General features: G+C 35.6%; 1 protein-coding gene across 1 annotated transcript in view; it reads left to right on the top strand.

The window, feature by feature from the left end:
• The window catches only part of LOC138706505 (sodium/potassium-transporting ATPase subunit beta-2-like), an 88213-nt gene extending 74325 nt beyond the window's left edge, over positions 1-13888 (top strand). Inside the window, exons 5-7 of the mRNA XM_069835860.1 lie at positions 1752-1862; positions 9373-9541; positions 13641-13888. Coding sequence (XP_069691961.1) covers positions 1752-1862; positions 9373-9541; positions 13641-13744 — 384 coding nt within the window. The 3' untranslated portion in view covers positions 13745-13888. The remainder of the gene's footprint in view (positions 1-1751; positions 1863-9372; positions 9542-13640) is intronic.
• The last annotated feature ends 3529 nt before the right edge of the window (positions 13889-17417 follow it).

Here is a 17417-nt window from a genome sequence, read left to right as displayed (position 1 = left end):
TAGCCACCGGCGTGGCTCAGTCGGTTAAGGCGCTTGCCTGCCGGTCTGAAGTTGCGCTCGGGCGCGGGTTCGATTCCCGCTTGGGCTGATTACCTGGTTGGGTTTTTTCTGAGGTTTTCCCCAACCGTAAGAGGAATGCCAGATAATCTATGGCGAATTCTCGGCCAAATACCATCTCGCCAAATACCATCTCGCTATCACCAATCTCATCGACGTTAAATAACCTCGTAGTTGATACAGCGTCGTTAAAAAACCAACTATAATAATAATAATAATAATAATAATAATAATAATAATAATAATAACAATGTAGTGGTCTAATGGTTTTTTTAGATATCATTGGGTACTTGATTCGTGGGCTCAAATCTGCAGAGGACGGTGGATTTTAAGGGCTATAAAAATTCTCTGGAAGCCTCGAGTCCAGATTTACAGCACGTAAAATAACCCCGTCTTTTAACTAAAGGATCTCAGGTTGAATATACTAGCATTATGCTAGACATATCACAATTCAACTTCAAACATAGCACAATGCATCCGCGTGTGGAATAATTATTGTCCCAACCTTAATCTGTATTTCATTCCATTATTATTATTATTATTATTATTATTATTATTATTATTATTAGTTTTATACCAGGTCATTCGAAAAGTTATGGCAACACAGTTACTGTTTCACACAATTTATTCTGGTTACTTTTGACATTGCATACTTCAAAATATATAGTATCCTGCCATGTAAGAATAAGTTGCCAAATTCTTGGAAGACAGCGAACTCCATCTGTAGCAGCATTTCTGGATACCTCGCTTCCACCCATCTTGCAGTAGTTCAGTATGGTAGGACTTCTCTCCCATGGGCTTCTTGTAATGCCCTAAGGCACTGAATTGCATTTTTTCTCTTGCAACTTTGATTTTTATAAAGCACCTTTGTTCGTGCCTTTAGGGCTATATTGTTTACTACAAATCAGAAACAGCCATTGTATTTACAAAATATGGCTACTTCGAGACTTTCAACATTGCAGATTTATTAAACAATCGTTGTTCTCTTACGTACTACAAGATTTCAATGGTCACCGCTAGGAGCACTGATTTACAGCATTGTTGCCATTACTTATCGAATGCTGTAGTACTTATATCAGCATCATCATCATTTGGATGTGATCCTACAAACCTCAGATCTAACCATTCTATATAATGAAGATGTTGGTTGTTCAATATTAAGGATTCAGTCTTGCTTGAAATCTGAGCTCTGGCCTGGGTAATCAGCAATCACTATCAATTTCATATAATTTGCACAATAAGAAAAAATATGAGGAGTCCACTGCAAGAACGATGGATGTCACTTTCTTGTCGAAAATGAACCAAGACTGCCAATGCATAGCTTAAGACATATATAATGTCCATAGAGAGTTATATGGCATTAACACTGGTAGTCATTGTCCAGTAATAATCGGAAAATCACAGTTAAGCTTTGAGCGCTAAGCATTTCAAACTTTCAATTGCTTCTTCTTCAAAATGTATTCCAAATGACATCAATCATTCTTGCAGTGGACTCTTCATATATAGACTATATAATAGTAAAATAAATTCGAAGAAGCATTTTTGTGTCTTGAAAAAAGTTGTTTTAGGATTCTTTACGATTAAAAAAAAACATCATGCGTACATATAATTATAATCGACGAAAGACATACAGTAGGTTTCCCCAGAATTAATAAGAACTTACATTAACAAGGTCCTGCTCTTTCCTTTTACAGATTGCAAACTGGACGCCCCAGTTCTACTCTAACGTAACGGAACTGCCTCCCGATATGCCTGAAACACTCAAGCTAGTGATATCCAGGCAGTACAAGATCTATCGTTCACTGGTAAGCAACTTCAGCACATGGACGAGATATGTGACATCACAGATAATTTAGGAAAATATATTCTATACGAAACTACTTCTGATTAAAATATCTACAACAAATAGAAAGCATATCAATACAGATATTAATACTGTATTAATAGCAATAATAATAATAATAATAATAATAATAATAATAATAATAATAATAATAATAATAATAATAATAATAAAGAAACCTCATGTAAATTTCAGAAAATATAGGCATGTATTTTATCACTATGGCTTTACGATAACTTACAGTTCATCGTTTAGATCGCCTACGTTGTTTGGCCAGGACGAGTCTGTATTAGGTTGAATACTATTACTACATAAAAGTAAAGCATTATTTTAATATAAAGTATTTCCACAGTCCTATATTAAACTCTTACCTGTAAGTTTATGTCTACTAAAATTTTTCTGTATACAAGATCGAAGTGCCGTCAGATATAACGTTTTAAGTAAATTTCAACTGAACAGATGAGGCATTGAGCTTTCCCGTTATTCATAACAACAAAATACTCTTGTTCCAATATTTATTTGAAATTAAAACGATAACTACAATCATATTCCACCACTTCACACACCCATGATTAGAACAGCTATGGTAGGAGGTTCATCCAACCTTCACCTACTGTACGTATACGCAGACAGGCAGAATACTTGTGGAGGGGGAAATAAAGGGATGGTGTAAGCAGTGTCCGCGCGGGAACATTACGTCTATCCCTCGCCTCTACTGCTTCCCATACAGCGTATTCCGAATCTCACCGGTGAGCAATCCGATGGCATCACGGTGTTCCGAATTCCACCGATGACGTCATTGATGCTCCACCGGTGTCGCACCGGTGCCATCAACTTACAGAGTTGGTGGCAGTCTCCATCAGCCGCCATCAGTGAATCTGATTGGTTCTTGTATAGGGCGGGAATTAGCAGACGAATGACATCGTGCACTGTTGTGTCATGGCGGTGTGTTCTGCTTTAGTTCTGCTGTATTGTTTGTAACGAGCACAACGTAAAAACAATATGTTAATGGCTTATGAGCAAACATGTCAACGGACCCGTTATTACTACCGGTTCAAGAAATAAATTATTTATGCTATCTTTTCTTTGAACGAGATGGGAGTACGAAAATTTCGCAAAATTTTGCTAGCGTAGCACAGACAACAACTTGTACAGTCGCCATGACGGCCATCGATCCTTCCAGCAGTTTTGTTCCTTATTTCGCTGCAACGTGACGTCATTGATGCCACCGGACCGGTGAGATTCGGAATACGCTGATAATGTCTGATAGGAAAAGTAAACATTGCCGGCAAAGGAGGAGAAAAGTATAATTGCTATTCAACGAATGGCAGAGGTCCTATTCCACGCTTATCTTGAAGTTGGGCAGGGGTAGAACGTTTCAGACCTCCCAATTTCAAGACAAGCGTGGAATGAGACATAATTGTTTTAGATGGGGTTCGGATATCGAAAATCCGCCTAATTTTGAATAGACTTAAACACGATATGGAAGTAAAAATCTCGAAGGAAAATTAAAACGAACGAATTTCTTCTAAGCCTGATGGCCTTAACTGTACCAAAGTAAGTCAACATAATAATTGCTTTGTTTTCCATATACTGTATCTATCACCCAATGACATGATATCCCAATGCATATACTCTAATGTGAGAAAAATTTCTAACCTGGACTCGTGCCAGAATTCTGTAACGTCATCTCCTATAACCTCTTTATCTGTGTTCGAAGAAAATAGCTTTTTTTGTTTATGACGCTGTAGCGTTTGCTGGAAGGAAAGAGAGAACATCCTCGACCAGGAGTGTTATTTCATAAAAGTTACGAATTACAAAAAGCGACATTGAAACTGAATAAAATATTCCAGACATAAGTTTGAATACATCTACCACAAAAACATAATTACTTATATTATGAAAGAATCCTCTCTGATACGTTATGGAAAGCTAAGTTATAGGAGCAGTTTAAAATAAGTAACGTTTTATTTTATGTATTTATTTTTATTTCCTATATCACTTTATTTATTTACAGATTAATCAGATCTACATATTTTGACAATTTCGTAAATAATTGTAAATCAAATATTTTATACGGGGTGAAGTAATATAACTGTACAGATTTTAAGAGCTTACTCCTTGGATAAAGTACCGGTACAACAAAAATTCTAAGTACCATAATAGTCCCAAATGAATACTTTTCCCAGAAAAAAAATTGTTTTTTCCTTAAATGTTAATGCTGTTTTACTTAATAAGTACTATTCCTATTTTTACTCTTATCATTAGAGAAAGGAATAAGGGTCAATGTAGAGTATCCACCAGCCACTGAACGAATATTTCACACTTTTATCACTGCCAATGTTGCGCTATAAACCAATTTCCGGCAATCTAGTGTAAAAGACTGCCTACAAATATTTGGAAAGTTTCAGAGAAAATACACAAATTCAATCTTCTATTACAATTTTTTTGTTTTTAAATTAGGTAATTTGCTGGGAGACATCGTTAGATATAGCCTACTCTTACACTAAACCTGGAGTAATTTAAGCTTATTAATCAAATATGATTCTACTTACTGTTTTTTATATGCTCACAATCAAGAATCTTTAATCTTAGAGAAAAAAATTAGCATTAAAAATATAACTGTTTTGACCTATGTGTCTGGGGATCAACTCTCAATTAGAACTGCATATTATAGAAAGTACGTGAATAATTGACGTTACCGCATAATGTACGCACCCGAATTTTTCCTAGTAAAATAAAGAAAAAAATCCCCGTATAATGTGCGCATTCCGTTTCCCCATTTTCAACAAATGTCTTATGTGACACAAAATCGTAATTTTGGAAGCACTTCTTACGTTCAATTTCAATTTTTAAAACAACATTGAATTAATTTGTCACGATATTCTTTTTAAGATGCACTATCATGATTAGTTCTTCCGGCCAGATAAAAAGTAATTGTAAATAATGAACTACCGGAATTTAAGAAGTGTATCATTTTAATTACCATGGGTATGATGTATCACATGACAGGAAGAGTGATCTTACAAATAAATTGTACAAATTTCAACTTATGTCCGGTACAATACACAGAACTCTGGGAAAGAAAACCCGAATCGACACACAACTCAAATTCTGTAAAGTGATGGCTGTCCTGATGTATGGTTCAGAGAATTGGGCACTAGATATTTATTTTATTTATTTTGCTAATAATTGTAACATAAAATATAATATAAACAGAAAAAAATTTTAGCTCGCCCCTGAAACAGTACAACTCGTGCTCAGGGGCGGATTCCTGAATTGAAATTAAGAAGTATATAATACAATTATTTGTCTTATATCTACTACGCAATGAGAATATATAAATTTAAATTTACAATCTTTCAATTTTTATAAAATCCATACATAACTTTTTTAATTTAATACTAGAACTATTACAATTGACAAGAGTAGGATTTTTAAATATAAATTTGTTGTATATTCTTGGACCTAAATTACTACTATGATTAAATACTGTAGCAGTGTTGCATTTTGGTTCAAACAATCTTAAATAATTCGTACCTTTTGTTTCATAACTATGAGAATACAATTCAAAATTATTTCGATTTAAATATATGAATTTTATTAATACAATATAATAAATTTGTCCTATTTTAAGAACATTAAAGTCTAAAAACAATTTTTGAGATGGAAAATCAATAGGATTATGACGACATATTTTAATTATTTTCTTATATAATAAATAAAATGGATTAAAATTGGATTTAAGTAACCTACCCCATCCTATAATTCCATACATAATTACCGATAGAATAAAGTTAAGTATATTGCGCGTAATAAACTTATTGACAAGTAATTCCTCAATAAAACCAAATAATATATTATTTTACATAATTCATTACAAAGGTAATTAATGTGTTGGTTCCATTTTAAATGATTGTCGAAAATTATGCCTAAATATTTAACTTCAGAGGACTCCTTAATAATCGGACATTCACACTGTATAAGGAAACAATTAGAACTTTATAATAAATTATGCACTGCTACTCGTTCGATATGTATCGATTGGAGACATTAAGGTCGCTGTACTATCGATGATTTTCAAGTTTACTCGAATGTCGTAACCAGCTCAAATTATGGCGTAGGTCTTGTTAATACATTTTGTAGGTCTGATTTTTTCCTCTCATAAAATACGCAACCTGCACTTTTGTTCCAAAAATTAGGAGAAATACACAACTGTACTCCTCGCACCATATTCCGTGATGTTGTTCGAAGTGTATCCTCGTCATGTTGCTGATTTCATTTCTAATGGCCTAACGGAGTTCAGAAAGTGACCACGGTCTATTATTGTATACTCTGTCCTTAAGATGGTGCCGTAAGAAGTCCGGTGATCTGCGGGGACACAGATTTCTTTTTAGTTTAGGCGATCACCGAAGAAGCTGGCTATACGCTTTATGATTTCTTTGGTGAGTTCACTAAACGTTCTCGAACGTCATCAACATAATCTTCACTCATTGCAGGTCTGTGTTTTCCACGCTCGCTGAGGAGAAAACCAGGTTTCTTGCCAACAATAAAATTATTGGCCTGGTTGGAACATTGCGCACACCGAATTCTTTTCGAAATGCCCGTTGTGTTTGAATCAAGGAATTTGTCTTCCAATACGTTTTCACAATAAAAACACGCTGCCGAATTGAGAGCTGCCTTTTCGTGTTATGACTGTAAAAACTAGAAACTGCGAACTATATTATTAATAGCCAATAATAGCCATTATAGTCAACAATGGATGGTTGGGATACAGATTCTTCCAGAGCCACTGAGATCATTGAACTCAATTTAAAGTTTATGCTAGCTTCCAGATGAAAATTATAAACTCAAATTGTAAACCTTTATGTGGATCGCTCTGTTTTCTTTACATTGACAAGCATCACTTTTAACCTAAGCAGATTCTTCCGCAATCGGTCACTGACTGGAAAGGGTAGAGGAAATTTTATTGTTTGGGCTTAAAGATAAAATTTTTGTTGACAAAAAATTATTTGCCGCCACGTTACTCCATGTGGCATGGCACAATGCTGATAGGTCCTCCTGGCATATGAATCAACGAGACTGCCCACTTTGATACCAGTTCAGTTATACTTGCTGATGACTAAATAGTGACGCACACACCACGTGGACAAGCTTCTGAAGTTCCTTTTTGTAATATACAATGAGTTCACCTGTAATTTTAAACACGTTCACTGTTTTCTGATTCCCTAACAGTTGTGGCACGGAATTTTAAACTTCAGAAGCCTTTCCGCCCGAGAAGATGATGAATCAATGACAGAATGACATTAGCGGAATTGAAAAACTTTGACAAAATATAACTTATCCACTGTCACCTCGGCAAGAATGTCTGATATGTGAAGTCGTGAGCCGACTTCATTTACGAGTACTGATATTTCATTTATTAAGCCAGTTACGCGGATTGGGGGTGTCACCTTAGTCTTTTACACGAAAACAATAGCTGTACACGTTCATATCTGGTGGATCCTTCTCCTTAGCTGTGCCAAGAGGTACATCTATGGCAGCTAGTGATCTACACAGTTTCCCTACATTAATGTTTTACTCATGCAAGGGTGCTGGAGGTAAAAGTATTAATCCTTAAAAAAACTTCCAGTTCTTCAATAATTTCTATTTTAATCAGAGTTCAGCTAAGAGTGAGTCACGTTTGATTTCTGAATTTAATACTTCAGACATATTTTACTGGCAGACAAAGATGAAAAATTCCACTTGGGTTATTGAGTAACAACATTTTTGTGTACCTATGACATAGAAAACTGGATTATCAACATTAATCTCACTAGAAGCTTTGATTTAGCTAGAGAAAATCAAAACTCGAGTGGGATTTAATTGACTATTACACGATTAGAAGAAAATATATAAAGATTAGAAGAAATAAAGTACTCTAATACAATAAAATATTAACTGACTTACTAAAATTATATCGCAAAGCATGTTTTATAGTACCGTAAAGAATTTTCAGTTTGAAATGTTGGCAAACAAAGAAAGAAATGGTAGGGATGTGATAAAAACAGAAGAAAATATATAAAAATTAGAAGAAATAAAGAACTCTAATACAATAAAATAGGTATTAATAGACTTACTAAAATCGTGTTTCACTAAAGTTGGCTTTACCAAAACGATTGAACGGAGCCGCCATTTTCTATGCGGGAAACAAATGACGATCGCAAATCATGTTTTATAGTAGGGCCTACCATAAAGAATTTTTCAGTTTGAAATGTTGGTAAGCAAACAAATGCTAGGGCAGTGATAAAAAAAACAAATGCTAGAGAAAGAATAGGAACTAATCGACAAATCTTATTTCCAACACAAACAAGAAAAATAAACAAATTCTAGCGAAGTGATAAAAACAAACAAATGCTAGGGAAGTGATAAAATTGTAGCGATAAACAGGCATGATTGATTGAAACACGCCCTTTCGTAGCCTACCGTTTTATTGGTCAAAAGTAGTATGAAGTAGTAAAAGTGTAATAGTCACAATAAAACCGTTTATTTTGGTTTGTTGATACTTGAACCTGGAATTCTGTCCTGAAAGGGAGAGATGATAATATAATAATAATAATAATAATAATAATAATAATAATAATAATAATAATAATAATATAAATACGATTATTTATTCCACTAAATAAGCAAAAGGTCAGATCTAATATTACTATAGTGAGGAGTAAAGAAGAAGGTCGAGAGTAGAGGAATATCAAACGAATTTGCCAAAACCTAGGATAGAGGAAACTTCCTTAACTTTCCTTTTCTCTTTTTTTTCATTTTCTTCATTTTCTTACCATTTTCTTCTTTTCGTTATTTTCTTCATTCCACTAATATTTGCTCTTTTGTTTCTTCTTCTAATCATTCATTTTTGTTTTAAATTCCATTAATATTTTCATTTATTTTTCGTATTCTCCTCTTTCTTCATTTCCTTCATTCCATTAATATTCCCTTTATTTTTTCCTCTTCCCTTCTTCATTTATTTTCTTCATTCCATTAATATCTTCTTCTACTCTTTCTTCATTAACCTCTTTTCATTATTTTTTCATTCCATTAATATTTTCTTCTTTCCGTTCTTTATTTCCTTCATTTCATTAACGTTTTCTTCTTTCCTTTCTTCTATTAATTCTACATTTACTTCGTTCCATTAATATTTTATTCTTTTTTTCTTCATTCCACTAACATTTCCTTATTTTCTTTCTTCTTCTATCCATTCTTCATTTTCATTTCATTAATATTCCTTTCTTTCTTCGTTTCATTAAATATGTTTTCTTTCCTCATTTTCTTCATTCCATTAATATCTCCCTTTTTCCTTTATCTTCTTCATTCCATTAATATTTTGTTCATTTCAGGAATAGTTAAAATATCCGTAAGAAACAGAATTTAGTTTTGGTCAGAAGTAGTTGGCTGGTTGAAACACTCACTGCCATTACTCATAAATTACTTCGCAGATGAAAACGATCTGGGTGAGCTGCAGCGGGGAGACGCCGATGGACGTGGAGCACATCGGTCCTGTGCACTACATCCCGTGGCAGGGCTTCCCCGGGTACTTCTTCCCGTACAACAACACGCCCAATTATCTCAGCCCCATGGTGGCCGTCTCCTTCGAGAGACCGATGGGTGAGTATTTCTGCATTCAATCCTATTAGCTATTTTTCTCTAAAATCACTATAATGGCTGCCATTTAAGAACGCAGCCCGGTTCGGAATTCTAGTGCTATGCCCCATTCACTTGAACACTAGTGCCAATCCCTCTTAGTTGCCAAGGGCTCGAATATTAGCTAATTACATTGGGTGTCTTTTGCGTGCGGTTACATATCGTGTCCACTTTCCATTGCTTCTGAATTATTTAGTTACTCGCAACATTTCGAAGGCTGGCATTAAGATAAACGAAAAAATTGGTAAGGGTGTAATATGTGTTTATTATAAAATTCTAAATCAGCCATTTTCAATCGGTGTGTCACTGGACAGTAATGTGGTGCAAATGATCCGCTGGTGTGCAGCGAGAAAATGGAAATAGAAAGGATTACTTCTTACATGACGTTACAATTAACGCAAAACATATCGTCGTTGTTCCTGCAATAACTCCTATGTGCAAAATATAAAATCTTTCAGGAGGAAGGAAAAACACATTTATTCATCCTATGGCAGCCGTACATAGGAGACTGTGAATACTTACATTTTCGAAACAAAGATATATAATTACATATAGGAGATTTTATTATTTGCTGTATCACTATTTAAGTTATTTAATAGAGCAAAAATCTGAAAATCGATAAATATGTCACATAGGAGTTATTGCAGAAACAACGGCGATATATTATTTTCTTCGCATTTCCCAACTAACATATTAAGAAAACTTCCATACTACTATAATTATTTTGGAAGTTTCCCTATATGTACGTAATTGATAGTGCATATTTCAGTAAGCATGAAAGCAAATGAAACAGCAGTAATGATCATAATTATCCGTCACGAATTTTGGCATTGTTAGGCCTGTTTTGACCTCATACAATGGCCTTTTCAAAAGGTCTTGCTGTGTACAATTTCTACCAAAAGTTTAAGGACACCCCTTCAAAAATTGATGTTTACACCTGACTTTGTACTTGTGTGAAACCCCCTAATCTTTATACAGGAAACAAATGCCTGTGAAGAATGAAATTTTTACTTTAAACGCAACCTCTCTATCATTCAAACCGTGGGTGGTGGTTGTTGTTGAGTCAACTGTCCGAAGACAGGTCTGAACCTCACAAGTGATACCAAGAAGGTACCACTTGTGAGGCAACTAGGTCAGGAGATTGAGGTAGAGTGACCAGTTCCTTTCCCCCTCCATTGCATGCATCGCCGACTAGCTACATATCGTCGTTATTCCTGCAATAACTCCTATGTGCAAAATATGAAGTTTTTCAGTAGGAAGAAAAAACAGATTTATTCTTATATTGCATTAGTGCATAGGAGATTGTGAATTCTTACATTTTCGAAAGAAAGAAATATAATTACATATATGAGATTTTATTATTTGCTGTATAACTATTTAAGTTATTTAATAGAGCAAAAATCTGAAAATCGATAAATATGTCACATAGGAGTTATTGCCGGAACAACGACGATATTACACTAGTCAGACTGCAGATGCATACAAATAATAGTTCTTCCTCTGACACACATCATCAAGTGAGATTTACTGCCTGATAATAGATGTACATATCAGCCAGAACCTCAGTCAGAGGACAACTGTGGATTATATAACAATTTTTTTGTTATGAAAACTTATTGAAAAATTACATCTTTTGTAGAAAAAAAAATAATTACTCCAGAATCAGTGTACTTGGATGAAATTTTTCTTGTGAAATTATTACTTTTTATTTTTAAAATATGTGACAGCTCATTCACGCATTGTAATCCAGATAATTTCTTTCTTTTACTTAGGGAAAATTTCTTAAGCAGGGAGGGATGGGCAGGGCATGTAGCACGTATGGGCGAATCCAGAAATGCATATAGAGTGTTAGTTGGGAGACCGGAGGGAAAAAGACCTTTAGGGAGGCCGAGACGTAGGTGGGAAGATAATATTAAAATGGATCTGAGGGAGATGGGATATGATGATAGAGAATGGATTAATCTTGCTCAGGATAGGGACCAATGGCGGGCTTATGTGAGGGCGGCAATGAACCTCCGGGTTGCTTAAAAGCCAGTAAGTAAGTAAGTAAGTAAGTAAATAAGCAAGTAAGTAAGTAAGTAAGGAAAAATTTCCAGTTTCTAAAATTCCCTTGAGTTTGAAATTCGCTAAACGTTTATCAGGGACCTCCACTGTCATTTACATAATAACTTTGGGAGTTGGTAAACACTGGTCAATCAGCTTATTCCCCCCATTTTCGGTAAACACTTGTGGGGTTTGTTACAAGTGTGCAAAGGTTAGATTTATTCCTTGAAAAAAAAATGAAAATGGGTCGAAATTCAGTGAGTATGGACGTGAAGTGACAGATTATTGTAATGTGGAATAATGACTTGAGATAATATCTAACTCTATCCCGAAACTCATTGATACAAGTACAACCATTCTGGAGTAATTAATTTTTTTCCTACAAAAATGTAATTTTCCAATAAGTTTTCATAACACAAAAATTGTTATATAAATTCACAATTTGAAAAATGGAGAGCATGGGTTTGCAGTAAAAAAAAAACTTCATTTTTTCATAAGCATTTGGTCCCTTTATAAAAATCAGGAGATTTAAGTTTAAGGACAGGAGTGAAACATCTATTTTGAATGAGTATCAAACCTTTGGTAGAAGCTGTACCTGCAAGATTGAGTCTATACTCCGTTAATATTCTACGTATTGTTTGTGCCCATCCTCAAAACATGTTGAATCCAATTTGCTTCTATATTTTTTTTATTTATCGTTGACTGGCTCCAGTCCCTCATTTCTCTTCTGATCCGATAGTATACTTGTGCATAATAATAATAATAATAATAATAATAATAATAATAATAATAATAATAATAATATAATAATTCATTATATTATCATGTGTTTCCTTTTTATCCTCTGGTTGAGGACCTGACATAATTAGGAACATTAAATCCAGACGTTTGAGATGGGCAGGGCATGTAGCACGTATGGGCGAATCCAGAAATGCATATACGAGGGGGATCCAGGAAATAACGACCGTTTTGTTGTAATAATTAAAATATATATATATATATATATATATATATATATTTGAAAAAACAAAGTCTGTTACATAACTCAAGCTTCCTTTACTTCTCTACATAATCACCACCTACATTTAAACATTTGTCGTATCTGTTCACTAGCTTTAGAATTCCCGTGTTATACTCCTCTGCCGCCAGTTCATTAAGCCAGGTGTTCACTGTCTTCTTCAACTCTTCATCACTTCCAAAACGCGTACCACCCAGAAAGTCTTTCAGCTTAGTGAAAAGGTGAAAATCGCTAGGAGCAAGGTCTGGACTATAGGGCGGATGATCAAAGATTTGCTAAGCGAATTGATCCAGCAATTCTCGAGTTGAACATTTCGCACCATTTTCTCACATTTATTTCATTCATTACAGTATCACCATACACTTCTTTCAATTGCCGGTAAATTTCTGCAGGTTTCAAATGTCGGGCATTCAAAAATCGAATCACACTCCTCACCTCACAGTCGGCGGGATTATCAATCACGTCGTTCATTTTGAAGTAACACAAAATGCACAATGGCGACTTGTTGCAATCAGTACTCACAATATTATGAGAACACATGTTAAGGAAGCCAGTTGACCTTCAAACAAAGAAGGGGAGTCAGCTGTGCGGCGGGTATGCGCGAACGGTCGTTATTTCCTGGATCCCCCTCGTAGATTGTTAGTTGGGAGGCCGGAGGGAAAAAGACCTTTAGGGAGGCCGAGAACGTAGATGGGAAGATAATATTAAAATGGATTTGAGGGATATGATGATAGAGAATGGATTAATCTTGCTCATGATAGGGACCAATGGCGGGTTTATGTGAGGACGGCAATGAACCTCCGGGTTCCTTAAAAGCCAGTAAGCTAGTTAGTTGGTTGAGTGGAAGAGAATGCCTTACGGCCTTAACTATGCCAGAAAAAATAAAGCATCATTATTATTATTATTATTATTATTATTATTATTATTATTATTATTATTATTATTATTATTATTATTGGTATGTACGATGGACAATGTTTCACACATTTGTCTGTTTTGCAGTTGGCGTGGCCATCGGCGTAGAATGCAGGTTATGGGCTCCCAACATCGAGTACGACCAGGAAAAGGGAGTAGGCTTCGTGAAATTCCAGCTGATGATCGATTGAATCGTCCAATGAAGAGATTGAACCACCAGAGTGTCATGTAAAGATGGACATACTTGGGAAATCAGTTATGTGCTCTCTGAACTAGAAATTCTGCGGCATAGCCGGACGAGAGAGCCAGACAAGCGAAGTGGTGTGAGTGTGACCTCATTTCAGCGAGAACAACTTGTTCCTACAAGTACTCGCTGTTATCGGAGAGACAGTGACTCCAGCTGGGTTTATTAACACTTATTTAACCAGTACTAACAATACTCACAGTCTATGACGTATTTCTACCAAGTGATTACCTTCAGAAGTGGAAGTGATTAACGTTACTGTTCACAAATTTTGTAGAAAGACTTTTGTACATTAATGATTATTATTGATCGGAATTTACTGGCCAACAATTGGATGTTTTGTAACAACTGTATCATTGTGACTGAAAAATTAATTTAATGTTGTTCATTGTTACCGCCTCCTTCGTCTTCATTTACGACAACTCCAACATAAGAGGTCTGTTCCAAAAGTAATAAGTAGACTTCGTGGAATTGCCACGAGATTCGCAAGGTTTACTGTGCGCGCGGTATAGACTGTATGAGAAGGGGGCGTGCAAGGATGGAGTAATGCCTCTATGTAAACACTGAGCAGTATACTGCGGGTACAATAAAACCTGTATCCTGCATTCAAGAAATATAATGAATGATCATTGAAGTAGGAAATGTCTAAACATGTAAATACACAATTATTTTATAGTGAGATATAACTCTTAAAATTTAATCAGAAAGCAACGATTTTACAGCTGCAACAGCGGAACTGTCTGTACTATCCAATTCATGAATTACCTCCATTATTTTTCCGTAATGTTCTGCATAATAATTAACAGCATCCAACCACATTCCCCAACGGGTGAAGACTGGCTGCGGGGGTAAGGGTATTCCAGCAGCAATTGTTTGGAACAGCAGCACCCTCATTGTAGTATGTTTGATTGAATTCTTGTCTCCACTGAACAAATGTTAAACTCTGACTACTCCAACCATAGTAATGCAAAAACAAGTGCTTACATAGGTATACATTAGCTGTAGCTGCTCTATCTATTTGGACCGGTCACAACTTTTAACATGAACTGCTGCTACTACGAGACCGGGCGGTCGCTCACCTCCTCTATACTACCGTACATCGGCAACCTGATTGCATGCTGCGTGTGGCAATTCAACGAAGTCTAGTAATAAGATTGTTTTATAGTAAAGTACTATATCACAGTATAGTATATAGAGTCACGAAGCTTGAGTTGTTGAGGTTGCTAGGAACAATAGACTGTGCCGGTACTATTTCGCATTGTCTGTAATGAGGCGATAGTAGCGATCCAAGTGGTTAGCAACTATCCATGGATGCATATTTACTATTTATTGAGCTTTGTGACTGTATATACTAGACTGTGACTATACTTCGTTAATATTCTAGATCAGGGATGCGCAACCGCAGTTGGAAGAGGGGAGGATGCGGCATTCTGTTGTTATCGTGTATTCTGTGTTTACAAACATGGGCTATGTCTGCCGAGTTTCAGTGGTGGCTTGAATGCACTATGATATTCTTTAACGAAAGCTAATACAATTATCTCAATATGAATGCTGAACACTGTAGATTTTGTGCCGTTTGTACTTCACATTTCTCTGGTAACTCTTATTTTTAACAAATTTATCTACAGGGTGTTAAAAAAGAGTATCCAATATTTTAGGAGGTGATAGTATGCATCAAAGCAAGAAAATAATGCCTAATAAACATGGGTTCTACAACACATACTTTCTGAGATTTGAACACTTGTTCATAGGAGGTGCTCATATGACATCCATTTATGGCAATGTGTTTTTCTGCCCTACAATACAGCAGCTACCAGATAATCATGTCGTAGTTGACACCCCTGGCATGGAATACTGGTACGTCGCAAGGAATACTGAGAAGAATAGTTTGGTTGTGGATATGAGCGGGGTTCAGCAGAGATGTTGTTGTGAATTTTCGTAATCAGCATGTGTGGGCTGATGAAAATTCCCATGCAGTTGAAGAAACACGGCATCAGCACCGATTCTCAATCAACGTATGGGCAGGCGTTCTTGGTGATAGATTAAGGGCCATACGTGCTACCACAGTGATTAACTGGGGCTCGTTATCAGGACTTTCTTATTGCTGGAGTATGTGCCATGTCAGCAAAGACTACAAATGTGGTTCATGCATGATGGCACACCAGCACATGTTTTCCACAATGAGCGTGAACACCTGACGCTGACATTTCAGGACCGCTGGGTTGATTAGGGAGGCCCCACACCTTGGCCTACTCGTTCCTCAAATCTAAATCCCCTAGACTTTTGGTTATCAAGAACAACCAGGTCAATTTCAAAGAGTGGGTGATTGCTTACGCCGAAGGGCAGAGGAATGCACTGCCGTGAATGGACGTTACATTGAGCACCTCCTATGAACAAGTGTACAGATCTCAGAAAGTGTGTGTTGTAGGACCCATGTTTATTAGACATTTTTTCTTGTTTTGATGTATACTAGCACCTCCTAAAATATTGGCTACTTTTTTAACACGCTGTATACCACAGAACTTTAATAACATATTGTATAACCGTCGCTTTTATATGCAGACGTAGATGCTAACCAGGTCACAAGGAAGAAGTTGTAAAACTTCTAATTGCATTTGAGTAGAGCACCTATAGCATCATTTAGTTTCTTTCTGAATATGAGCTACAAGTTTTCTGCAATTTCACACAACTTAATGAGGCTCTCTCACAAGAAAATATCATTATACCGTGTTTTAATTACAAATTAGTAAATGTTCACTAGGATATTCCGACGCTTTTTTGCATTTACTTGACAGGTTCCGTGGTTTATGGTGCGACATCTTTCAAAAATACTTCTTGAATCTTTCTAACTTACTCTGACAAAAAATGACGAAGTTCAAACGACATACCAGGCTTACAAAGAACATGGAGTGAGTGAAAAGCGCGTCTTTTTTATTTTTATTCTCTTAATTCTGTACAGTCTGTACAACATCCCGTCGGCTGGTCGGTCCTGGCCCTTCATGGCCTGTCACTCCGTGGTTTAGAGTAAAGAGGGGTACCTAATTTGAATTTCAGACATTTTAACATTTTTCTTGAAATATACTCACATTATCGCTAATATTAATATGAATGGTTGTATTTACATATTTAAAGAAGCAATAGAAATTTTATAAAATGAAAATAACTGTAACTGAAGTCACAATTCAGCTATCCGATTTTTTTTCCTCAACCCAATATGAGCAAATGTTGGGCAACTATCGGTGCTGGACCCTGGACTCATTTCACAGCCATTATCACCTTCATCTAATTCACACGCTAAGTAATCTAAGATGTTGATAAAGTGTCGTAAAATAACCTACTAAATTAAAAAAAAAAGCTATCCGATTTACCCGCAAAGTTGTATACCAATAGAAAATGTGGGATAATTTGGATATATTGTGGAACAATATGGATAATAGGGCCTACGAAATAAAATAGGAAATGTTATTTTCAAAAAGTTTTACTTCAGTACTGGATATTTACCTTCAAATAATTAATCAGGCCTAATCATACACAATAATGAATAGCAAACATAAATAAAAAAAATGTCTATTTTGTCTTGATGATGCCAAAACCTTAGCATTATCTATATTTCCCAGTTA

This window comes from Periplaneta americana, chromosome 9 (genome assembly GCF_040183065.1).
Source record: "Periplaneta americana isolate PAMFEO1 chromosome 9, P.americana_PAMFEO1_priV1, whole genome shotgun sequence".
Lineage (NCBI taxonomy): Eukaryota > Metazoa > Arthropoda > Insecta > Blattodea > Blattidae > Periplaneta > Periplaneta americana.
This window is presented reverse-complemented; position numbering and strand designations above follow the sequence as displayed.